This window comes from Venturia canescens, chromosome 5 (genome assembly GCF_019457755.1).
Source record: "Venturia canescens isolate UGA chromosome 5, ASM1945775v1, whole genome shotgun sequence".
Lineage (NCBI taxonomy): Eukaryota > Metazoa > Arthropoda > Insecta > Hymenoptera > Ichneumonidae > Venturia > Venturia canescens.
Genome location: NC_057425.1, coordinates 15,014,123 through 15,040,034, shown reverse-complemented (window position 1 = coordinate 15,040,034; position 25,912 = coordinate 15,014,123). Strand labels below are relative to the sequence as shown.

The window sequence follows — 25,912 nt, the reverse complement described above, 5'->3', positions numbered from 1 at the left end:
ATATATAAGCGTTCTATTAATGTCATGCAGTCTCGTGTCGGGAATCTTCAGGCTGTAATAACACGGTGTGTATTATAACATCTTTCAGACTGCCTCAAAAAGCGTCATGTTACAAATATGATTAATAATCGTCGAACACTGTATTAAAAGCGATGAATTTAACATTTCGAAGACATTTTAACCATCTCTTCTCATTTATTTTGTTCAAAAACTTCATTTATTCCATACTAATTACAAGCATTTCGTTCAAAACATGAAACTCAATCAGTTTAATGTAATCGGAAAATATTGATCATAATATCGAAATTTATTTTTTTAATCGCCACTGAAAATTTATTGTCGTTAAATTATTGTACCTAACCAAATTCACAAGAAAATAATTCAGTTGTAATTATGTAAGAATTGTGGTTAACTGTCTCGGAATAAAATTCGATTCAGCTGAACATTCAAAACATAAACACATTTAAATTCCCTGTCATAATTTCGAAAACAAATGAACGATTACCCATTTTTTCAAGATAACAAAGCCTAAGAGAAACATTTGAAAAATTTAATCCATTTTTGAAAAAATTGCAAGAGTTGCTCTCTCTCTCTCCCGTTTTTATCCACTGGGTGTATTGCTGGGTTCGATCTGCACCAACGAATTTTCAAAATTTCCAGTTGCTGTTTCATTTTTCGACGAAACAAATGATTTATGACAAAAACCATCATTCTACAAAAAGTTGGAAATAATTCTCGTGGAACGTGCAGTTTCCTTTGATTAACGTGATTAATGAGACTTTTCCATCGTCGCGGTACTTGATTTTGAAAATTCATCGAAAAGCAAGAGTATCAAAATTTCGTCCAGTAATTATTTGTAAGCGTTTTCGAGTTCACAAAAAAAAGGGGCACTTCCACTTAAATATTCTCACCATATTCGCTGTTAAAAAAATCTGCTTCACCATTTTTCAATTCAAGTATTAATATTCCGTTGACAGATCTGCATCTTTGATAATCCAGTTATGAGAAAATTTTTTATAGATGCATTTTGAAGGACAGTATATTGGGATAGACACCGCAAGGGAGGAAGGGGAAAGAGAGAAAATATAAGAGTATATATTCTGTTCGTTCTCGTACTGAATCCTTTTTTTGTGTCATCGATATATTCGTCGTTTTGCAAACGAAGCCGCCACTACACTAAGGTGTTTTCGGAAGCGCTGAAAGTTCGTCCACTTGTCAAGTTCAATGATAGGGAGGAGCTTGTGATAAAAAAAAAGGGGTATACTAAAATGTTTTTGACTCGGAATGCGGTCCAGAATTAAAATTCACCGAATCGACGTTTCAACAACCTACGACAGCCTGTAAATAATTTGTGTATGTGTATCTATGATGCGGCGTATATAATAAATATGAGATGTATGCGTGTTATGCATATAATAAGAGCTTAAAGAAGGCATAGGTTTAAAATATAAAATGTATGTAATGGAGAGGGGAAAGGCGTGCAGGAAGCCGATTCTACTGACAGTTGGATTGGTGTTTTGCCGCGTTGCTCGATTCTACCATTCGAAAAGGAAGGACCACCTCTGTTCACCATATTTGGCAAACTTTTCCTAATATGGTAACGTCTACTTCTAAATATGGCAGCCGGAGCCGCCCTCTCCACGCCGCGTGTATCACTCCGCCATAAATATTTCGAGGATTAAACGCGAAATGTAGCACAAGTAAAAAAGTTTTTTTCAAGCGATTCTAGGAAAGAGTCTCGGGTGAATTTATCGATGTCACAAAAGCGTAAAGTTTATTAATGTTTTTATCGTGTACGAGAACAGATGGTTTACTTTTTGACGGCGTATGCGTATAATGGTGGGAGAAAAAGTGCGTTCGAGGTCCCAGTACGAGTGCCGCCGAGTGCGGCGGGACTCTCTCGCGGCTCGTCGCGGCGCCTCCGACCCGTGTATACACACACGTAGGTCAAGTTACGATACTGGCAGAGAGCCGCGTTTTCAGTTCGCGGGGAGCGCTCGTACGGTGCGCATCGTCGTTCCGTTTCTATTAAGTAAATAAAAATAAACCTCGTGTCGTAATGGATGTACGATCACGTGGTGTAAATACGTCGTCGAGTTAACGCGTTGGTTAAACGTGTGTGACACGATCCTTCGATTTCTCATTTAAACATTATATTTTAATAGTATATGAATATATAAAAGACACCCACGCTCTAATATATACGTCGCTGTATATCGTATCAGTGTAAACAAGGTTTAATAGCTAGAGCTAAAAAAAGGGGAATAATAGATGGTGCGCGCGACAAGTCCTCGGTGATGGACAACCCTAGCGGCGGAAGGGACGCACGTTACGCGGCATTAGGATACAACATGGGTATGATGGGTGGCGACGCGGGTGCTGAAATGTACGGTAGACCATCTACTTCACAGCTTTCGGGAGGTTCCCAATTGAGCCGCGGCGGTGGCGCCACGATGATGTCTACCGGAGGTGCGACTCCCGGTGTCGGTTTACAGAGAGGAATGAAACGTTCAGCATCCGATGTTGTTTGTTACGAGGATGCTAACGTTAGGCAAACCATGTCACAGGGACAACAGGGTATGACTATGACCGGTGAATGCGTACAGGACAGTATCGACGAGTCTTTCACTAATCTCGGTGCACCCAAAAAATCACCCCCCTCCAATGGCAAAAAAACTAAAGGACGAGTCAAAATCAAGATGGAATATATCGACAACAAATTACGTAGATACACAACGTTCTCCAAGAGGAAGACTGGAATCATGAAGAAGGTTCGTTTCTATCGATCTGACACGTTCGCTTTCCTTCCAAAAAATACTGTCTTTTTCCCTTCGAGCATAAACACAAACAGGCATCGATCGAAATTCAATTTTTCTAACATGCGAAACATTTGAAAAAATCGTTGAGTTTTTAGAGTTCTCGGAACGCCTGGAAATTTTTAACTTCCTTGTTTCTACTGTCGCTCGTATCAATGAATTTTACGTAAATTTTTGTAGTAGTTAAACGTTCCTGAATATTCGTCCACGTTCCGATCCTCGCCAGAGATTTCTGCTTCTCGTTTGTTTCTTTTTTTCTACTTCTGGTCGAACGAGCCCGCGGCTAAAACTCACTTTTCGACGTCCCCGCATGCTCTGTTGATAAACGGGCTACAGCTGCGTTAGTCGGGGGTGGCCTCGCGTATAATCGCGGCCGACTAGTGGTTCAGCCAGGTTCAACTCTTGCGGTGGCGGCGGCGCGCGTGTCAGCTGAGATTCATCTTCAACCACAATTTTCTCCTTCCTCCTTTTGCACTGTCACGCACACACGTGTAAATATTTGATACACACCTACGGCCAGACGAGATCAGCTTTTCGCGTGGAGCAAAAGCTTTCTGGAACTACAATTTGGCAGTTCGCCGAACACACCTGACTTCTCTCACACCTGTCACGTGTGACAACGTAATTAACGATATAATCTTTCTAAAAAAATGCCAAAATCGGTTTTATCGTTAACGGCTAATTCCCGATGCTCAATCATATAAATTTTTTTCATTTCTCACGTTTATAATGAGATTCTAATATACGTACTTTTATTAAAAATCGATGAATTTAATGATTACGCGGACTCGTGCTGAAATTTATTTAAAAAAATCATTTCCAATTGGTTCGAGTCGGAAAAAATAGTTTTTTTTTTTTCACATGAAAGTGAATTGAGTATTTCCCCGAGCGATTTGAAATTTCCAACCGTTTTGATCGTCAGACAAAAAGCTTTTTTTAACAGGCATTATACGCGATTTGACGTGGTTTTTTCTTTTATTTTCGTTCGTTTCGATTGCTCAAAGCGCAATAAATTTTGAGAGCTAACAAAAGGATCAACCGTGAGATGACGAACCAATAAAATGGAAGAAAACATTGGGATTCGTCGTTGAAATGAAAATTCGTCGATAATGATATGGAGCAAAAGTGTTGGGAGGAAAAAAGTAAAAAATGTTGTACGAGCGAATAAGTAGTTTTGGTTTGTTTGGAATGTTGCAGGCGTACGAATTGTCGACGCTAACGGGCACGCAGGTAATGCTGTTGGTGGCGAGCGAGACGGGCCACGTGTACACGTTCGCGACGCGTAAATTGCAGCCGATGATAACGAGCGAGGCGGGAAAGGCGCTGATCCAAACCTGCCTAAACAGTCCGGATCCACCGCCCTCGGGTTCGTCCGGGGACCAGAGAATGTCAGCGACCGGCTTCGAGGAAACGGAATTGACGTACAACATTGCGGACGAGGAGCAGAAAGTAAGACAACTGGTGTACGGATCGCCGCACGGCGGTGGTGGCGGCGGTCTTCATGGTGGATACGCGAACGCTGCTGGTCCACCTGGATCGCAGCACGGTCCACCGGGTCATTCGCAGCACGCTCAGCACGCGCATCTCATAGCGCATGCACACGCTGCCTCGCCAAGCTCACATCTCGTACCATGCTCGAGTCCTGGTCCAATGTTAGCCGCTGGTCCTTATCAACAATCTTGTCCATCCCCTTTGCCACCCCCGCACGCGACTTATCATCCCCACATGTCGCACTCGCATCCGCAACGATAGTCCAAAACGAAACGACGTCAAAACTGTTTCTTTTACGTTAGACTCGCCAAAAGCAGCCGTTACTATTATTTCCGATGAAAAAATCGAGCGCGAGACGAGAACGTCGGTGATTTTGGGCGTCACAAGGTTCGAGTGGAAAGGACAAAGAAGCCCTGAGGTGTCAAAACTCGGCTTTTACGGGGCTCTCATTTGAGGTCATAGTCTCGTCGAGACGTTTTTCACTACGATTAGCCTTGCTCATGGAGAGAGCCATGAAAATTTACACATTCGTAGCACAAACTGCGAATCTTATTTGCACATTATTTTTTCTCATTATCAGTTATAACATTATAGAGTTATATATTACCAATTTCGCATTGGATTACAGTTACTTTTGGCGTTTCATAAACTTTTTCGGTTTCTGTATTTTGCAACAACTGCCCGATTACCCGATTATTCCGCAAGTTGACGCTCTGACGAGACTATGACCTTAATGAGAATAATGATCGAATTAGGTAAAAGAGAATTCTCTCAAAGCTAGGCCAAGTCGAGGCTGGAGATAAATAGTTTATATATCTATATTAATATGTATAAATATTCGTATTTATGTGTGCGTGATTTATCGTAACGTTATCCATGACAATCGACAAATTAGATTGAATCTCCCCCCATTAGGAAAGCCCACCCCGTCCCTCATTGTTTTCCGGTGTCTGCGCGTGATGTTCAATTTTTAAGTAGTACTTTGCTCTTCCTTCGTATCTTCTGGTAACGCGATTCTCTCCCTCTCAGTTTTGTGTTAGTCTCTTCTTTCAGTTAGTCCAAAGATCTTAAGGGAAATGCAGAATATTCTTTTTCTCCTGTGAAACGTGTTGTTTCTTCTTCTCTTTTCACCCTGTTTCTTCGCTGGGTCTTCGCACTCAACTTGATTAAATCTCGGTGGAAATCTTTTGTGATTATTGTTGTACAGTTTATAAGAGAAACGAGTCTTCGTCGCGCATATTTAATTACGCAAATTCTTCCCCTTTGTCCGTCACCCTCGAGTTGCTTAATTTCAAGCGTATTTATTTAACGAGTATTTTGTATATACGAATATTATTAAAACTCTCGAAAACCGTCATATTCGAGTATATAAACGTGGCGTCGAGGCGCTGTCGCGTCTCGTTCACAATCGTGGAACAAATATGTCGATTTTTTTTTTAATCAGGCGAAAAGTAGAATTATTCGATTATTTATTTCATTCGGGACGAACACAATGAAAAATATGAAATTTTAAATATTTATCATACAAAAACGAGTTTCGCTGAGCGTTTTTAAAAACTTGTTATTTCTGTAGTGAAAAAACAGGAATTCGAGCCTATCGTAGCTCCGAGATCCGAGCGATGCGGTTGTCAGATAGAAGCAGAGAGGCCAAGAAAAAGAATACGAAAAAATGTACAGAAGAAATGAGGCTACGGGAAATCTCGTTAGAATTATAGAACTTTTTTCTTTTCTTTTGTTTTTCTTTTGACTTTTTTTCTTTTACGAGAGAGAGTGCATTCAGCTTTATTGCTCCGACCCACGCATTTTACCGCGCGTGTTATTAGCCCGAGGGTATTTTCAAGAGAGCGGGAGATAAAAACCCACATGAAAAATGAAATACGTGTCACAAAATATGAGTGTCAGAAAAATCGGTGTAGTATACGTGAAAAAATCGTTTTAAATTGTACGTTGACGGGAACGATATTTTTCAAGCGGGCGATGAAATCAGAATAATTTTATGATAACGATTGTGTACCAGAAACTTCTATTTGATTCCGGGATCCAATCTTCTGTGAATTTTTAGGCATTCGTCGATTCTATTCCGCGTGGGATTCAAACTTTCTCTGTCTCTCTCTCTCTCTCTTTCCCTCGTTTCTCCGTCGTTCGGAATCGCTGGAATTTTCTCCGGGCGTCACATGTATGTTTCCCTGAACGCGATCACAGACCATTCTCCTTTTTCAATCCCGAAACGATAGCAGAAAAACTGTCTGCAAAAGTATTTCATTGGGTGCAATAATTTGTTGATTTTTTCATTCCAACTCGATACTTCGTTCGCATTATTTATTTTTGAGGAATTGCTGAAAAAATACTTTTGTATCGTGGCTTTTTTTTGTCATGGAAAAGATGAAATTGAGGGGCTGTGAGTTTGAGCGAATTGCGGGATTTTTCAATCGCGCTTTCCTCTCATCCCGCGGCGGTGTGCTGTGTGCGTGTGCGCGCGCGCGCGCGTGTGTGTGTGTGTGTGTGTGTCTGTGCACGCATACGCTTTGCATTGTTTACGCAGTATTGTTTTGTGCGCCCTGTTATGTTTTTTTCCGCCCAAAAAATTCGTATTATGTTTTTCATCTGTGTGTGCGCGTGTGCACGCGCCCATTTCAAATGGATTTTGTTTGTTTTGCGTTGATAGCTCTGTAAGTGTGTTTTTTTGCGTTTCAGAAAGTGGCATGCGTAGTATTTTTTTTTTTTTTTTAATTTCTTTCTACTCTCTGTCTGTTTTTTTTTCTAGTTAATTTGAGACGTTTGATCTCAGCCAGAGATTGTGCGTGACTGCTGCGTGTGTTTGTAACGAGCGAGTGGAGAACAAATCTAGACGGAGACGCGCGAAGCCATTCTCATTATGTATATTTTTTGTTTTCATTGAAAGAACAAAACACAAATTTATTTAACGACTCCGAATTTTCAGGATCGAGAGACTAGCTCGTTGACTTTATTTACTTACAATTTTCGTCTGCAATGCGATGGCAGCATCCTCGTCTCTCCGTCCGAAAGATAAGAAAAAATCCAAATTGTGCATGTTTGCTCGTTGATTTTTCTACAACCGAATTCATCGATGCTCTCTCTCTCTCTCTCTCTCAAAATTAATATCTCTCGTTAAAACTCTTGGAGCGAATAAACTCGATTTTGAAAAAAAACATCACAGAAGAGAGAAAACCCATCGATTAGTTCAATGCTCGTGAACTTGCACAGTACAAATAATGATCAACGATCACGGATGTATCTTATCATGCATTATGTCGTAAAGAGATTAAGCATAGAAAGAAGGATAATTGCAACCAGGGGGGAAAGCATGAAAGAGAAGAGAGAGAGAGAGAGAGAAAGAGAAAACGCTTCTCTGCTGTTATTTGTATCACACGTGTACATAATTGTACTGTAAAATACTGTGATAATATTTATATACTTGCGATTTATATGTATATATATATATATATATACACAAATTTTGATAAATTAACAATATAAAAAACAAAAGGTATAAATTACACAGCTCGAATCTTTGAGCATAATTTATTATTTGTTTTGATGAAACAAAAGAAACGTGAAAATATAAGAAAATGTGCGAAATTGATAGAAGCTTGGTAGCGTCGTTCACGATTGGCTGTTTTTCATTGTTCTCGTTTCTGCATCCTTTTTCATTTGTTTTTGTGCGCATTGTTTTGCATTTTTAAACTCACCGGAGCTGAGTTGTATTGATGTGTGCGTCATCCCTGCTTGTCCCTCTTCGTAGTAGTAAAAAATGATTTGACAAATGAACGGTAGGTAAATGTGTGCATTTCTGTTGTTGTTGTTGTTGTTGTTGTTCTTTTTGTGTTGAGCGCAGTGCAAGTATTCGGGCTATGCCGCAATCGAAAAAAGGCACGGGTGAAAGAATTTAAAGTAAAATCGTTGAGAAAATCGTCCGAATGAGATTTTCACGGGGGAAAAAACTAGCCTGAGACTTTTCTTCCATTAAAGGACTGAAAAATAATAGTTTCGACACTCCGCGTTGGTCCATGCGCTACCGTAAACTATGTCAGTAAGAGCATAGAAATAAATAAATAAAAATAAACGAGCTCTCGAGTCTGAGAAACACGAGCAGCGCGTTACCGACACACGTGCTCGCCCCGCGGTGCAATATTTAATCGTGCGAGTTTTCCACTCAAACGTCTATTGACCGACGACGCAATGCTATCGTCATTCCAATCTCCTTTTATAATAAACTCTTGCAGTTTCTTTCATTTCGGACCATCGAAGTACGCCGCTCAATTCCAATCCGATCAAAAAATTAATCCGCACGTACGAGAATGTGAAAAAAATGGACTTTTCATAAATTTACGAAGGAGAAAAAATATTAAAGAAATGCGTAAAAGCAAGTTCATCATTTTTTTTTCAAGAAACGTACACCGTGAAAAAATAATAAAAGTTGGAAACATTTGCGACGAGGCGAGGAAAAAGAGTGATAAAAATTCAATTGAACCACCTTTATAAACGCTTGTTTAAAATTCGTGTCGAACGAACCGTTCGTGCACGGGGTACTCGTCTCAAATATAATATTCGATAGGGAGGAAAAAAAGGGATTAAAAAAAAAGAGTCCTTCATGAAGATCGGAGGAATGCTCGCTTCTCATGAATATTTATCAATTCATTTGTCCGTTTGTCCGTCGAGATGAATCGGCATTTTGGCGGTTGAATTTGACGAGTGGAATGAAGTATTCGATGCGAATCGATGATACACGAGCAATGGGCAAGGGTCCAATGCTCGGAAGGAAGAGGAAAAAACAGGATGATAGAGCGCGGGGAATGCGAAAAAAATCTAGAAAGAGAGAAATGGTGAATTAATGGGCGAGAGTTGAGCGCGCGCGCGCGCCCGTGTATTCTGCTGCTCGTAGGAGGCAAAAATAGTGCGTGCGGAAGGAGAGAATTTTTTCGCTCTGGGCATCCAGGTGTGCTCTCTCGCTTGTTGCATCGCCGTGAAACTGACCGCAAAGAACGTACGTCTACTCAGCTGCGCGAGCGAAAAAGACTCGGAAGAAAAGAGGGAGAGGAAGAAATAATACAATATATAGAAGAGTACGAGGACGAAGAAGACGAGAAGTTGTGTTGGCTCGTCGCGCGGTAGCGGCTATGGAAGGTGGAAGCGTGGCTCCATATACGGTCACCTTTGTCAAAGCCCGCTTGTCGCCATATACAGGCAATGTTCTCTCTCGATGCCAGACACTTTATATAGAGTCCAACTTGAGAGTCAGGAATGTCGACTTTTTTTTCTTTTTCTTTTTTTAATTCTCTTCGCTGCCTTTTTTTTTCTTTCTTTTTTTTAATTTTGTTTTGTTTTGTTTTTATGCCTTTTTATTTTTTTTAATCGCTTACCGAGCAGTAGCAACAGCGGCAATATTATCTATAGATATATTACCACCGACGAGAGAGAAATATAAAACTTGTGCTTTCGCGAAAGAGAAAGAAGGAGAGAGATCCCAGCACTTTCCGGAGGAGAGAAGATGACGAAGAAATGGATCGAAAGAAGAATAATAATGATAGGGATACGAAATAAGTAATGAGCTTTCCTGATCGATTTATATGGACGACCACAGGCCGCGAGAAGCATAAACGTCATGCTTTTTTTCCTCATTTCGAAATTCCTTTGTTCGATTAAAAATTGCATTTTAAATATATCGACATTTTTCATACGAAACAGTCGAGGGAACTGCAATTTTTCGTACAAGATTGTATCAATTTGTGATATTTAAAATCACTGCTTTTTCCATAAAGCTGTCAAAATCACTGGCCAAAGTTACGAGACCTTCGGAGTATTTCTCGATCGATAGAGTTTCGAGGAGCCCGTGTCAAATCATATTTCATTTGATACACATATCACATTTCCAACTGGATGGAATTACGGGAGAGGAAGCAACGACGACACACCATTTTGAACAAATCACGATAAAGAAGATAAAAAATCCAACGATTTACCGTACCGCCTGAATGAAATTGCACCGACGAGGGGATGTCGTACTTGTATATATAGAGGAGCTTTCCGTACATTTATCGAGTTCTCGCCTCTCCACGCATTTGAGTCTTTGAAACTGGTGACCAGCCATTGCGAAGTTCATATACAAAACCGATTGCGCGCGGTATATACAACGAATTCGAAACAATTGTTTTTCCATCGATTACAAAAGGAAGCTTTGTACTTCAAGATTCGATGGGAAATCATTCGTTAATTCTTCTTGCTTTTACGTTTTTTTACGAAATAAAATCAATTAATTACATAACCTTTCTGTATTATTTTGCTCTTCTAACCTCAACGCAGTGACATTAGACAACCAATCAATCGGATTCGTGCAAATTTGAAAGGCGATGGGGATGGGGATGGTGTGAGTCGACTGTTGCGCCTCCGCTTTAGATTATTGAAAATTACAGACCCAAAACTTTGAATTTTGGCCACAGTGGCGCAGCTGTCTACCCGCAATTTCCTTACCGCGTGCCTTTTTCGTATTTATTGTGTTCAATCTCGCCAACATCGTCGCGCTCATCACGCTGATCCCGATACGAAGAAAAAGCGGAAGAGTTCGCTGGAGGTTCATCGTACCCCGGAGTTGTTTCCCGGTTTTTTGCGTTCTCGCCCTTTGTCGTTACGCTGAGGATCGCGGAAGTTGGGAATAAAAAAAATATATATAGAAAGTGTATTACGGTAGCAAGCGCAGTGTTAAACTCGTAATCGAAGCTAAGAGTCTTTGGTTATCGTTCGGTAGCTAAATATCGAATTATCTACACTTTATCTCTCTTATTCCAAGAGCTCGAAAAAGCTCGTGAGAATTATTTCTCCAAGTACAGAATTATATAAATATATATACGCGTACATTCATACGGATATAAATATACACACGTGTGCAGTAGAAAACGCGAACGCGGGATCGTTCTGGGACGTCGAGGGAGAGCGCGGATTGCCTTAAAAGGAGCGAACAAGCATGCATCTCCCTCCCGCCCCGCCGCGAGAGTTTTACACGCGTGTATACATACATATATATATACACACACACGCACACACACGCATACTCTATATAAATATAAAAGCGTGAAAACGAACACTCGTTTGAGAACGATCGAATCCGCAAATTTCTTCCTCTTCGATCGAAAATTCATTTTTCCCCCTACGCATTCGGCCAGCAACCACTCATTTTAACCGGCTCATTCTTGACGTTCTCGCTCACTTTTATTTTTTGTCTCTCAATAAGAGACTTTTCGTCCGACGATCGAAAAGTTTTTCTCGCTCGGATTTTATATCGACGAAACGCACCCGAGATTCTGGAGGCGTTTCGACCTTCTCTCCTCGTACTATTCGCTCCGCGTCGCGATACGATTGCGTCGTATCTTTATGAAAGCTTTTTATTTTTCTTCGTTCTCGGTTTTTTGATCTCGTCGACGTGCCATCGCGTGAGGTAATTTTGAGGAAGTCGCCCGGAGAAACGTGACTTACGATTGGTACAATTTATTGAACGATTTTTTTCTCCTCTCATGAAGCTAACACATTTCATTACGGAAGACGATATTGAATGGCAGTTTCCAAACCCCTTGCAACCCAATGGAATCGCGAATGTTGCATTTTTCCTAATTTCGCCATGGAATAAAATACTTGTGATCTTATGAAATACGCGATGCAATCGAGCAATAAATAGGGATTTACTGGAATACGAAGGCGAATGACGAGAAAATCCACTCATTTATACTATTAGTCGCTTATTATTTTAACACGAAAGAAATGCTTTGACACCTGAAAATTTAGAGTTTCTCAAGTGTAACTCAAAAATTCGAGTCAACCCCGTAATGAATAGTGTTATTATTGGTGTTGCAGGAAGAGGCTGCATCTCCTAGATCCGATATCTGCGGTAATGAGAGCGACGGAGACTCGAGCGACGGTGATACTCCGGTATCGAAAGACACGTTGAAAAATCACTCAGGTACGCGAAATTATATTTATTTCTATATTCACTTTACAAAATGATTACAGATTTGTATGTTTTTTTTTTTTTTTTTTTTAAATAAAATGTTTTTTCATGATTTCTAAAAAATGTTCTGAATCGTCGCGGTGAAATGATGTATTTTCGTAATTTATTTTATGGAATTTTTTTTTCACTTTTCGTGATATGATCAGGAAACAACGGTCCATCAATGCACTTGCCCCAACCTTTTTTTCTCTAGGGGAATTTTCGACGTTTTGCTTCCTCATAGAGGAAGCTATGTGACGATGAAAAATTTTTTTTTTCCAGTTTTCAATGTCAATGTGCTCAAAATGTCCAAAAACATAAAAAAATCATATCTAGAAAAAATGTCCGGATGTGTGTGTATGTGCGTGTTATGGCACTGCAAAATTGAAACGCTTATAACTCGAAAACGATTTGAGATACAGGGCTACCGTTTTGCATAGATGTTAATCTGAAAAAGCTCTTCATTCTCTGATAATTTTGTCAGAATTTGAAAAAAAATACGAATCCTACGACGTTTTGAAATTTTTAAAAAAAGGGTGTCGACGCTCCAACTTCCGGGAATTTTAAGATTTATAGCTATTTTTTTTTTTTATAAATAGATTATCATAATAGGAAGATTGGTATTGAATTTGGGAAATATCGGTTGAGCGGTTTAAATTTTATAATTTTTGGAATTTTACGAAAATATGAGATTTTCGAAAAATCCGTTTTAATCCTACGCCTTTTTTCATACCCTCAACCTTATGACCGGGGTTTGAACGCACCCCACTTTTTTTCTGCTTATAAATCCGGACCTACGATGCTAAACTGACTTTATCCTACACCATTTTCTTCGTTTTTTTATAACGAAAAGAATGATGTACGCTAAAACTAATTTCAATTGAATTTATATATAAAAAAATCCGTCGATAATCAGTCGATAATGTCGCTTGTTAGGACGGGAGCGTAGTTTGAAGTTCGCGTGGGGTGTGCTCACACCCCAGTCATGCGTTCTAGGGTTAATTTTTGGAAATTGATTTGTAAAAGTTAAAAGTCGATAAATAAGTTAAAATTTAATTAAAAAAAAAATTAAAAGTAACAAATTGCTTTTTCAAGCTTTTAGAACAATGCTTAAGGAGTTTCGGTACAGGCGATACAATGTTGCCATGCTAAATCATGCTAAAAACATAAAAAATTTCAAAAAGTTGAGAATTTTATAAAATTTGGTCAACATATTCTTTAGTGCCAAATTTGACAATACAATTTTTTTAAGATTTTTCTTCTACACAATTATCGAGTAATTGATCACTAAAGTTCACGTGTATAAGCATAGTGTTTCCATATATATAGGTATACATTCCGGGCATAAGAAATCTGCTTTAATGCGTAATTACTCGATAACTAACAAGGAAAGGTACTTTAGTGTCCGCCTCTGATTTTGATAATTTTTTTCTATGTTATAGTCCATCCAAAAATAAGAGACACGTATTTTTTTTTATCGGCCGAAAGTTATTTTTAAGGGGTGAAATCAACCCTCAAAGTTCGGCATGTTTTGCGTCTGGTAGAGTGTTTCATATAGAAGCACTCAACCGATCGAAACGAAACCAATTGCAAAATGTTTGGCATGTCAAATAATCCATATGACATGTCCATCTTCTTATGCACCCTTACGGCAAAGGGGTGAACCACCCCCGAATGTTCAGAATTTTTTCGTATAACAAAAACTTACAATCCGATTTTAATAAAACAAACGCCATTTTGCAGAGCAAAAAAAAATAAAATCGACGTGTTTTCGGGTTTTCCTCAGATCAAAAAAATTGAGGGGGTAAAACACCCTTAAAATATCAAATTTTGTTTTGAGCACTGGCCCCTTCCAGTTTTAGTATTCTTTTCATAGAATGTAGCTTATCAAAAAATAAGAAAAACGTATTCTTTTTTATCGGCCGAAAGTTATTTTTAAGGGGTGAAATCAACTCCCAAAGTTGGGCATGTTTGGCATCTGGTTGAGCGTTTCATATGGAAGCACTCAACCGATCGAAACAAAACCCATTGCAAAATGTTCTGCATGTCAAATAACCTATATGACATGTCCAACTTCTTATGCACCCTTACTGCAAAGGGGTGAACCACCCCCGAATATTCAGAATTTTTTCGTATAATAAAAACTTACAATCCGATTTTAATAAAAGAAATGCCATTTTGCAGAGCAAAAAAAAAATGGACGTGTTTTTTGGTTTTCCTCGGATCAAAAAAATTAAGGGGGTAAACCAGTCCTAAAATCTTGAATTTCACTTTGCGCATCGAAATGTTGACATTCAATTCATATGGTTCCTTTATCATTGCGTATCGACTTATATGTTGAATAATATTTATTTCACATATTCATTGGCTGACATCATAATCGTATAGAGAATCGAATACTTTGACATGCTTTACGTGAGAAGTGTTAGTTTTCGTTCTACAGGTTCTACTATGACATCTTTAAACGGTTCTTGAAAATCTAATGTCGTATCTTCCACGATTTCTAACCGATTAAACTCTGCCATAGAAGCCTTCAGAATTCTCTCGAAACTTTCTTTCAATTCCACTTCATTATTGTTAACAGGACTGTCAGGAATGTTCATTACTTCAAATGTAAGAAGCAACAGTCTTATTACGTTCATTGGGTTGATAGAAATGTTTATGACAATACGTTATTCACAATAGCGGACACGATAGTGATAGATAAATAATCAAACAGCAACTAAACTTCTGGAGTAATATAAAGTCAGTTTTAGCTTCTTCATCTTGAGTGGGTGGCTTAATCTGACATCATCACAAAAACAGATTTTTTTATTTTTTCGGATATCTCTCAAGCATTAGGCTGAGCGAGCTGGCTTTTTTAAGAATACATGGCTACGAGCCGCTATAGCGATTCTTGATATGGATAAGAATATGGCAAGGCTTGAGTCAGCTTTGTTTGCCTTCTGGGCAGGGAATTGTCAATGCAGCTCTCGATATTTGAGTTTTATTTTGTTTTCGTAAATCATTCAAAATAGAAACTTATATAAATAGAACGAAAACTAACACTTCTCACGTAAAGCATGTCAAAGTATTCGATTCCCTATACGATTATGATGTCAGCCAATGAATATGTGAAATAAATATTATTCAACATATAGGTCAATACGCAATGATAAAGGAACCATATGAATTGGATTGTAAACATTTCGATTCGCAAAGTGAAATTCAAGATTACCCCCTTAATTTTTTTGATCCGAGGAAAACCAAAAAAAACGTCCATTTTTTTTGTTCTGCAAAATGGCATTTCTTTTATTAAAATCGGATTGTAAGTTTTTATTATACGAAAAAATTCTGAATATTCGGAAGTGGTTTACCCCTTTGCAGTAAGGGTGCATAAGAAGTTGGACATGTCATATAGGTTATTTGACATGCAGAACATTTTGCAATGGGTTTTGTTTCGATCGGTTGGGTGCTTCCATATGAAACACTCTACCAGATGCAAAACATGCCCAACTTTGGGGGTTGATTTCACCCCTTAAAAATAACTTTCGGCCGATAAAAAAAAATACGTGTTTCTTATTTTTTGATAAGCTACATTCTATGAAAAGAATACTAAAACTGGAAGGGGCCAGTGCTCAAAACAAAATTTGATATTTTAAGGGCGTTTTACCCCCTTAATTTTTTTGATCTGAGGAAAACCCGAAAACACGTCGATTTTATTTTTTTTTGCTCTGCAAAATGGCGTTTGTTTTATTAAAATTGGATTGTAAGTTTTTGTTATACGAAAAAATTCTGAACATTCGGGGGTGGTTCATCCCTTTGCCGTAAGGGTGCATAAGAAGATGGACATGTCATATGGGTTATTTGACATGCCAAACATTTTGCAATTGGTTTCGTTTCGATCGGTTGAGTGCTTCTATATGAAACACTCTACCAGACGCAAAACATGCCGAACTTTGAGGGTTGATTTCACCCCTTAAAAATAACTTTCGGCCGATAAAAAAAAATACGTGTCTCTTATTTTTGGATGGACTATAACATAGAAAAAAATTATCAAAATCGGAGGCGGACACTAAAGTACCTTTCCTTGTAAGTAGAAGAAATTTTTGAAAAAATTTTTTTTTTCGCACTTGATGTTGAAGAACGTTATCACCAAATTTGATCAATTTCTTAATATTTAGACTTTTGTACCGAAACTCCTTAAAGCTTCCTCTATAATGAAAAATATAGCATCTCATAGAGTAAGCTTTGAGCATCGTGCATCTTGACCATCTTGAGCAAGCAATTTGAAAATTAAAAAAAATTTCTATACATAATGAGGTGAGAAGAAAATTAAGTATCTTAAGCTTTGAATTTTCGATGATTCTCGATATTTCTTTCACCAGACAATTGATTCTCCGATCGAAAAACATTAAAATCACTAAAAAATAAATCTTCAATTACGAAAAAACGTAATTTTGTGGCCTCAACGATGCTTATTGTAATTTACCACAAAATTATCCGAATTCGAAACCGAAAAATTTGAAGAAAGTGTTAAGTATCGTATCCAATTATCGTATGAAAAAAGTAAAGATTAAATTCGATTATAATATCACGAGCGAAGTGGAGACGAGGGTGAGTGGATACACATAAAAACCCACCAACACAAGCGTTTGCACGCATAAGTACAGAATTCTAGAGAGACACCTGGTTGTGATGTAGGAAGGAAATTTTTCCATGAGAATTCTTGCAATTCTGGCTGCACGTACGAAATTTTTTTCTCCTTCTATCTCTCTTCTAAGTTGCGTAAAGAGGAAAAAAAAAATAAGCAAAAAACTAAATTTTCCCAGCCACGTTCACAGTAGTAGCAGCAAATTAAATTGAAATGGACACGGTTTGGGAATTCGCTAGACCGAGACCCAACGAGGAGCGAGAGAGAAATAATAATAACGATAAAAAAAGGATTCCACGGAGATGGATATAGAAATGGAGGAAAAGAGAGAACGAGAGAAAGAGACAAACGTACGCTTTTAATAAAAGCAATTTCACATGACACGTGCGAGACCACCCGTGCTTTCCTTTCGTGGCGATAACTAATTGGCTTCGCGATACTCTCCTCTCCTCTCTCTCTTCCTCTATTTATAAAATACTTCAACAACATATTTGTAACTTATGTACTTGGCAAGTAAAACTTGTGCGTTTGCTGTATAATGTGCGACTCTTTCGGGCTCCTCTTCTCGCTTCGACATTTCGCCATTTTTTGTCACCCCTATTTTAGCACCGTTACACGCGTATTTCAAAGTGGCAACGAGTAGAGCGTACGTTGAGAAAAATAGACGGATGTGGAAACGCGAATATATTTGTATTTCGAAAAAGGACTTTTATTATACACTCATTCTCAATGAGATTCGATCAAGTTTCCCTCAGCCTGCTTTTAACGGAATAGAGGAATTATTTGTTTTCTTTTTCAACATAACGTCGCGCTCCTCTTCTGTTGCTCTTTTAACGAACGGTTGATTGTATTTTGTATATATGGAACTTGTATTAAACCGTCGCAAAGGGTACGTCACGGAAGTAAAGTAAGAAAGTTCACGATCATAAATGGTTTTTGAACTCTGTGTCACCACTACTGCGTAGCGTTTTTTTAGCGACGTACGGAACGAACTTTTTCACCCGAGCCGAAACATCGCGATTCTGCACGTGCGAATCTATCGAATTTTCGTCATTCCGCGTGTTAACCCAAACAATGTTACTACTACTGAGCGACGAATGATTCAGGGTGAAGTATTGAGAAACGTCGCACACGAGCAATGCGAAAAAAACGCTTTCAATTTTAGTCGGGAGCAACTTGTAAAGGAATTTTTCCATTGTTATTGCACTGTCATAATTCGTCTTGATTATAATCACGAATATAAATGCGTATGAAAAATAATGTATTCCAATTAAACATATACGCGTATGTGTCACTATTATTGTACAAATGATGGCGGCCACAAAAAATGTGATATACGCCTATACAGATAAATGCGCATGTTCGTATATGAATATATATTAAGTGGAAACGTGCGAGAGTATATCGCTGAGTGGCGTGAAACCTGCGTGGAAAATCGTTGAGAAGAGAATAGTAAATGGTTTATGGTTTATGGTGTTGGCTGCTCGGGTCAGAACGAGTGCGAGAGAAAGAGGAAGAGAAAAAAAAGAGAGAGAAATAAAGAAAACGAGATAGAACGCGGGGTTACTTAGAATGCGAAAAGCGTGCGAGCGCGATGACGGGGTTGTCCGTGTAGGGGAGTCAGTAAGGAGTCGCGTACGGTTCGCGATGACCAAACTAAGACGACAACGCTGATGCCTAACTGGGAAGTAGGATCCGGTCGAAAGCCGCGAGGCTCTTTCTCTCTCTAGCCCCTTCTCTTTTCCTCTTTCTTTCTTTCTCATTCTGCGATGCAGGTGTGCACATAAATATCGATGCTAATATACCCTCGCGAGAGAGCGTCCTCGTCTTCGACGACGACCCCGTGAGCACGATGAACACGTTCTCTCTTATCTTCGTTTTTTTTTTCTTTCGCTCTTCACTTCTTTTTCTTACTTCTGTTTGCTCTGCTATGCAGTTATTGTCAATTTGTAATTATATATGTAGAGTAGGGTGATGCAAAAAAAATCGATGTTTTTTTTTTCTCGGAGCTCTAACGGAAATCGTTGGTACATAAAAAAAAAGTAATTTTCCCAAAATTTCAGATTTAAAAAAATTTTTTTAAAGGGTGCTCTAGCCACTGATCGATATTTTTCGGTTTTTTTCTCAAAAATCGCGAAGCAAACATTTTTTTTTGTTCTCATAGCAGAAAGTGTTAGTGCACCATGGAATTATAATAAATCTAATAAAATTTTTTCACTCTCAGAAAAAATTTCAAGACTACCTAGATTAAAAAATGTGTAGCTACAAATGACTATTCTTGTCGTCCTTCCAAAAGAAGGGGTGAAAGTATTTTGCAAAAACGGTTTTTCAAAATTTTGTCGGATTGAAATTCTCTACTTCAAAGTCTCGTATTTCACCGCAGAAGACGTTATAATTTTCTACTTTTTTCATTGATTATAAAAATTAGTAAAATATTTTCACTGAATTTTAACGAAAAAGAAATGTAGGCTTATGCGCAAAAATTTTTAGTTTTCAACTGATTGTTTACAATCAAAAACTATTTGAGTTTATACAGGAAGGTAACTTTGTACAATAGACCTATTTCGATCTTGTTAATTCATTTTTTTTTAATCTGCAAAAATTACAAGACCGATTTTGGTGAACAATATTTGTGGGTTTGTATCCGTTGGTCTCCGTTTTTTTCTAACAGAATTCGGTCCTATTTTACTAATTAATCAACTTAATTAATTACTAAATTATTAAATAATTTTACTAATTTCTATAACGCACAAGAAAACTTAAAAATTCCCAAATTTTATCGTTTTCTGTGGTGAAATATGAGACTTTGAAATAAAGAATTTGAATTTGGCAAACCACAGCTTTATTTGGCACGTTGTTATTTTTGTACGATGTCCTAGCAAATTTTCGTGCATAAAAATATTTATCTCTATGAAAAATACAGGAAAATCAATATCAACCGCTTGAGAAAACGCAAAAATCATATTTATAACATGTAATTTTGAAAAACTATGTTTTTGCAAAGTATCTACATTCACCTTTTCTTTTGGAAGACGACAAAAACACGCGTTTTTTAATCTCATTATTTATAGCTAAATATACAGAAAAAAAGAAATAAATTATGCACGGTAGCCTTAACATTTTTTTGAGAATATCTAAAAAAATTTCTAAAAATCTGAAATTTTGGGAAAATGTCTTTTTTTTTATGTACTAATCATTTCCGTTGGAGCTCCAAGAAAAAAAAATATCGATTTTTTTGCATCACCCTGATGTAAAGGTTATGGTTTATACTACTCACGCAGGATTTTTTCCTCTCGCCTTCTTCCTTTCTTCTCTCTCTCTCTCTCTGTTTTCTGTCTATCTTATCGACATATCGAAAATTATTAGTTTTTTCTTCTCTCCTTATATTTCTCACCATATTTTTTATGGCTCATTTTACTTTGCACTCTTTTTTTTTCTTGAGCAGGACACTTACTCTCTGTAACGGCTTACAACTTTCTCAAACTGTTGTAGAGGCTAGAGAAATAATCACATTTTTCATCTGTTTCTTCTGGCAAAAGTTTTTCGATCGACGATACAACAGCAGAATATTTAACATTTTTATCAACTCTGATCGATGCTATTCATTTACTAATTCACTTCAAAACGATTCTTCGGCGCGTATGAAATTATATAGAGTTAAATCGATCATTAAACTGACAATTATAAGCTTTTACCCACGGCTTCGCTCGCGTTTCAATTTGAAAAATTATGCCAGGAGGAATGAGACAAGACCATGAACATTGCACTATTTAAGGACACTTGTGTCAACAATGTCGTTTTTTTTTCTATTAACCGCTAAGACATGTAAATTTCGAGCATCGGAAGGAGGGCGATTTTGACTGTAAAAATACGAGTACTCCCGTAAATCTCCTTTGGGAACTCAATGTTTTTTCATGACCAAATATAGCCAATGTCATTCTCTATCTTTTCAACTATTTCTATGCCAAAAAAATCAAGTCGTTTGGTTGGTTTGATAATAGGACGTGAAGAAAGGGCAATTTTATACGAATATTCTTGTAAATCTCCCTCGGGAATTTGAGTTTTTTCCAGAAGCAAAAGTAACCTGTGTTACTCTCCGTTCTTTCAACTAACTCTCTGCCAAAAATCAAGACGATTGGTTGTTTAGTTAGGGCGCGAAGGAAGAACAAACAAACAAACAATCAAACGTACTTTCGCATTTATAATGTTAGTTAGGAATGTCTCCTAAATTTTCCTATCAACTTCAACTAATGAATGTTCATTTTTCAATCAGGAGGAATGTCAGCATTTTCGGCGGGAATCATGTACCAAATGCCACAAAGCGTCATGTATTCGCCGAGTTCAGGGGTTCTACTCAGTATCGGACAAAATGGCCAGCCCGTTCAAATATCACAAGACGGAAGTGAGCATTCAATATTTTTCTTTTAAATTTTAAATCAATATGAATAAAAAGCTCGCAAAATAATGTCACGTTTTACGGAGCGTCCAATTTTATTTAGCTGCTAACTCGTCGCATCGCGAGCGAAGTGATTGATCCGTCTGTGATTCAATTAAGATTAATAAAATGATCGACTGCTGACGTGACACTCTGACCAAGATCCATTTCCGGATATCTCTTGCCTTCCATTTTTTCTCTTTTCCACGATTCATTAATTAAACGCGATGCTGGACGTTCGAATAGAGATTAAATTGGTCGATGCAGCAGTTGTTTAAAGTCAAACGTGTCAGACGTTTGCACAATCGCATATAATTTGTAGTCGAGAAAATACGGGGTGATTGAAAGTTGACCGATGTCGAACCATTTTCGTCGTTCGTCTCTCCAGGGCAAAAAAAGGGATATAAAAAAAAGTTTCTCCCTCTCTCACATTCGTTCTTCATTATACCAAACGCATTCGTATTTATCTTTACACTCCGGGGACTCGTTAACCCGGAAAGGAAGAAATACGTATGAATTAATTCATCTCTCGTGGCAGACTCAACTGTGGTCCTTCGGACCTACTTTCCAGGAATCTCATTTCGTTCCACCTTCTTTACATCCACTCACTTTACTGTATATCAATCATTCCATTGCCCAGCTTTACTTCATTCAATCGACGCTAATAAAGTTAGCGAATTTATCGGCATTCTTCATTCTCTCATACCATAAACCACTGAAATTGCACCGGACTGTATTATCTAGAATCTCATTGGATTCATTCATTTTTAAATATAATCGATGGAGAACCAACATTTTTATACAATTTTATTTAAAAAAAAAAAAAAAAAAAAAAAAACATTTGAAGAGTTCATTTTTACTAGTGTGGTGCAACAGTTGCCGCTGCTATTGATGTCACGCTGTCAGTTTTGTTTACAAATTTTATAGCTTGTAAAATGAGTTTACTGTCCAAAGTAGTATTGCAGTGGAAGAAAATGAAGGAATGAACGATTAAAAAGTTTACCGGGATAAAAATGGTCGTTTTGTAAAAACTGACAGAAAAACGTGGCGAAGCAAACGAACGACGAAATATGACCAAAAAGTCGAACTGATCTCACATGTGAACATATATTGAATGCAGCGTTGCCAAACGTTACCAATCCATTTTTCGTGTAACCTAAAGGATTTCTCATTAGATATTTTTAAATATTTCAGCCAATTTTCAACGGTAAAGTTCAAAAACTAAAATACATATGTATTCTTGAATATCCACGAAATACAACGATCGATTTTTTTTTTTTGATATTCAATAATTAATTTGCTTCTAAACTACACGGTAACTAGCGACAAAATTTTGCAAATCTATCCAGTACACATTCATTCTTGCCTACAAAAAATATCGCGTAATCTTGGATAGAGAATATTTACCCATCTACTTTTAACCACTGAAACAAAAAATCAGGTGAATTAATGAACGGTCTTAATAATAGCAGGTCCGTGAGAGTATCGAATAAAGATTCGATACACGAACAAAGATAAATACATCGACTATCACTCTGTTCCCCTGGCAGCTAAGCTGCATCCAGACTCGGTAAACCATAGGATCTTCATGCTTATACGCAGAAAATGAGGAAACAAAAAATATAGTATATTCACTAATATTAAAATGATTAAAAAAATCATTTTCAGTGAAAAACTTTTTTTTCTCTCTTGCATTATCAGATTCAGCCACAGTGGCTGGGTTGGTTAGTTCCCTTTTAAAAAACTGACATATTTATTATATGGTTACCAAAATTCTCGTCTTGCCCATGGATGCAAAACTTTCTTTCGACGATTGACAAAAGGTTTTGCTGCATGAAGTAACTTCGAAGCAGGATGAGAAGGAAAAGATCTGCTTCAAATTGAGGTTTTGAAAACATTTGTCGTTGCCAACTGTAAACAATCGTTAGAATTTTTATTCTAATTTTAGAGCTGACGAGTATTTGAACGAACCTCAAAAGAAATTTGTTAAAAGTTGGAAATATTGTAAAAACGGGAGGGAGAATTGACCAGTGATTGGAATAAGATGACGCAGAGATAAAATTCTCAGAAACAATAAGAATTGTGGTTTGTCCTATCTCGCAAAATAGCGAAAAAATAGTACGTCGTCGATCTAAATGTCTAAATGTTGTTTTGTTTTCTTTCTCGAATCGCGTAAGCGCAGGTGCAACCGCAGTGAATTCAGGACAGTCGAATCAGCCGTTCATAACGATACCGTTGAACGTGGCAATGAGCGCTGCCGGTCTTTCATTGCCCGTGACATCGAAAGGACTGTCGCCACCGCCTCGGACGATCACTTCCGCTTCCGACAACTCGGAGCTTCCATCGGATCTCAGCAAGGACCGGAAGTGAACGCACGAAATACCGCGCTACACAGAAGAAACGAAGAAGAAGAAGAAAAAGTATAAAGAACAGAGAAAGATAGGGACACGTCAGTCGGTGGAAATGAATTCGGATAGGCGTGACTTCCGGTTCCGTCATCAGGAAACTTCGGCAAGTCGATCGAAAGGGACATTTGAAACTGTCGAGTGTTGAGGCTCGTGAAAGAATTTTTTAAAAAATATATTGATGGACGATTTTATCGTTTAAAATCGGGCCATCGCGGCCTCTCGTCGACACGTCCGAATAATATGTGCGAGGTGAAGAATAAGTAATGCGAAGGAGCATTACGAATGACGGGAAGATGCACGAAATCGTGTCTAGGCACCTTAATTTACGTTGTCGAAGCGCTTATTACTGTTATTATGATTATTATTATGTATGCGTTGGTCAATTTACGCGACAACGTGTTGGAGAGTTCCTCTTTTATTTTTTCCACAAAGTCTGCTCCGGTGTATTCGTCGCTTTGTGGATTTTTTATACTAAGATGTTATGTGGGAAGTTAGCGAAAAAAATATATAGATTACTCCGTTTCTTTCGAGCGAAATTTTCTCCTCGGAATCTCTCGAAACAAAGGATTTTCAATGATCGCTGAAATCAAAGATTCGAACTATTTTTTTGGTCTCTCTATTGAGATGTTAATCGTCTTCGGATAATTCATATTATCTTTATCGTAAGTAGATGAAATGGTGGGTTTTGAAACTTCGCAAAATACCAAAAGTGTCTGAATTACGATCGAAACGATAATTGTAGCGGAGGAAAAAGTCAATGCACAGAAAAATAGTATCCGCTATTGTGATCGTGGCATCGTGAAAATCGATTTGAAATGTAAAATATTGTATCTAAAAGGTATTTTATCTGTGTAAAAAAAAATGCTACTCATATTTTCTCAACAGTTGCTTACTTTAAGAAAGAGAAAAGTAAATATGATTGTTATGTACAGAGCGTTCGTAAATTACGTTTCTAGTCGCGCATCGTCAACGTGCAATATTAATTTACGATGACAATGAAAAGTTAAGCGTTTGTCGCAGAAAAAAATAGTTGATAAAAATATTGTTGACGAGAAAACAGAGGACCGTTTGTGGTTCCGATGAACGATCTCTTCGAGTCCCAGTGGGCTTTCAGTAACGGCCGAATATTTAATCGTTTCGTAGATTATTCGATTAGACGATATAAGTGCAAAAATATATAATTTTCAATTATTAATTTAATCATGTTCGGGTAAAAAGCGAGTAGAGAAATTGGAAAGAATAAAGAACAACGTGAGAAACAGGTGAATTTCAACTTACGAACAATTATCTACGTAAACATCGAACTGTTTCCAATTCCTATACGTTTCAGAACAAATTTACTTTATAACGTGGAGTACAATGTTGAATTCTCGTAAAAGGCCTCAATTGGAAAATAAAGAGAATCACAAAAAGTACTGAAAAAAAGCAAATTTCGAAAGAAAAATTCGAAGATCGGTGACATTTCGTAGACGCTAAAAAAATATTTGAAAATAAGATGAATCTGCGTCTCAAATCGAAAACAAGAGTAAACACGTCACCGGTATATAAAACTTATTATTTTGTAGAAAAAACTGTCGTACTTTAAAAAACAGTGTTTTCTTTGTTCATTCAGTTGTTACAGGGGTCAGGATGTGGAGGGGAGGGAACGAAGCCCCTCGAGGGGTTCTTGCCATTTGTTAAAAGTGTTGACTCATAATTTCTTGGTATATCATCTTGCTCTTCGCGAAACTTCATAACTATCGTTAGTATATAACAAGTCATATTTAATCATTATTTTGATTTTTATTTATCATATTAAATCGATACTACATTTAATGAAATTACGAACAAACGTGTACAATATTTCAGCAGACACTATATATTTTATATATGTATACATATAGCTTTTTTATTATTCATATCCTGATGAAATGCGTTGCATCAAGAATGTTTGTACAACATGTTGTAAATGATCAAGAAAAAAAAACGAAATATATGATTAAGCTTGTATTTAAGTCTTCATACCTTTTTTTCTTTTCATTCAAACGGTTCGTCTTACCAAACTCTAACCTCAAAGTTGGATTAGAAAATACTCAAATTGTCTTTTAACCATAGAATGTTCCTTGCATATGTGACTATAAAAGGTTAAATAAT

General features: G+C 37.5%; 1 protein-coding gene across 3 annotated transcripts; it reads left to right on the top strand.

Moving 5' to 3' along the window:
• The first annotated feature begins 1,905 nt into the window (after positions 1-1,905).
• On the top strand, positions 1,906-25,768 carry LOC122411313 (serum response factor). 3 transcript variants are annotated; one of them, XM_043420057.1, is made up of 5 exons: positions 1,906-2,771; positions 4,014-4,265; positions 12,168-12,276; positions 21,210-21,338; positions 23,554-25,768. In XM_043420057.1, exons 1-5 carry the CDS (start codon positions 2,298-2,300, stop codon positions 23,739-23,741), a joined length of 1,152 nt encoding a protein of 383 aa, XP_043275992.1. In that variant the 5' UTR covers positions 1,906-2,297; the 3' UTR covers positions 23,742-25,768. The 3 variants fall into 3 exon arrangements, with proteins under 3 accessions (XP_043275992.1, XP_043275991.1, XP_043275993.1); XM_043420056.1 differs by having other exon boundaries at positions 12,162-12,276; XM_043420058.1 differs by having other exon boundaries at positions 1,908-2,771; positions 12,171-12,276.
• The last annotated feature ends 144 nt before the right edge of the window (positions 25,769-25,912 follow it).

Coding starts and splice junctions, on each gene's coding strand:
- LOC122411313 (XM_043420056.1), top strand. CDS start 2,298: ATGGACAACCCTAGCGGCGGAAGGGACGCACGTTACGCGGCATTAGGA. Junction 12,277..21,209: donor CACGTTGAAAAATCACTCAG/GTACGCGAAATT, acceptor TTTTTCAATCAG/GAGGAATGTCAGCATTTTCG. Junction 21,339..23,553: donor TCAAATATCACAAGACGGAA/GTGAGCATTCAA, acceptor GCGTAAGCGCAG/GTGCAACCGCAGTGAATTCA.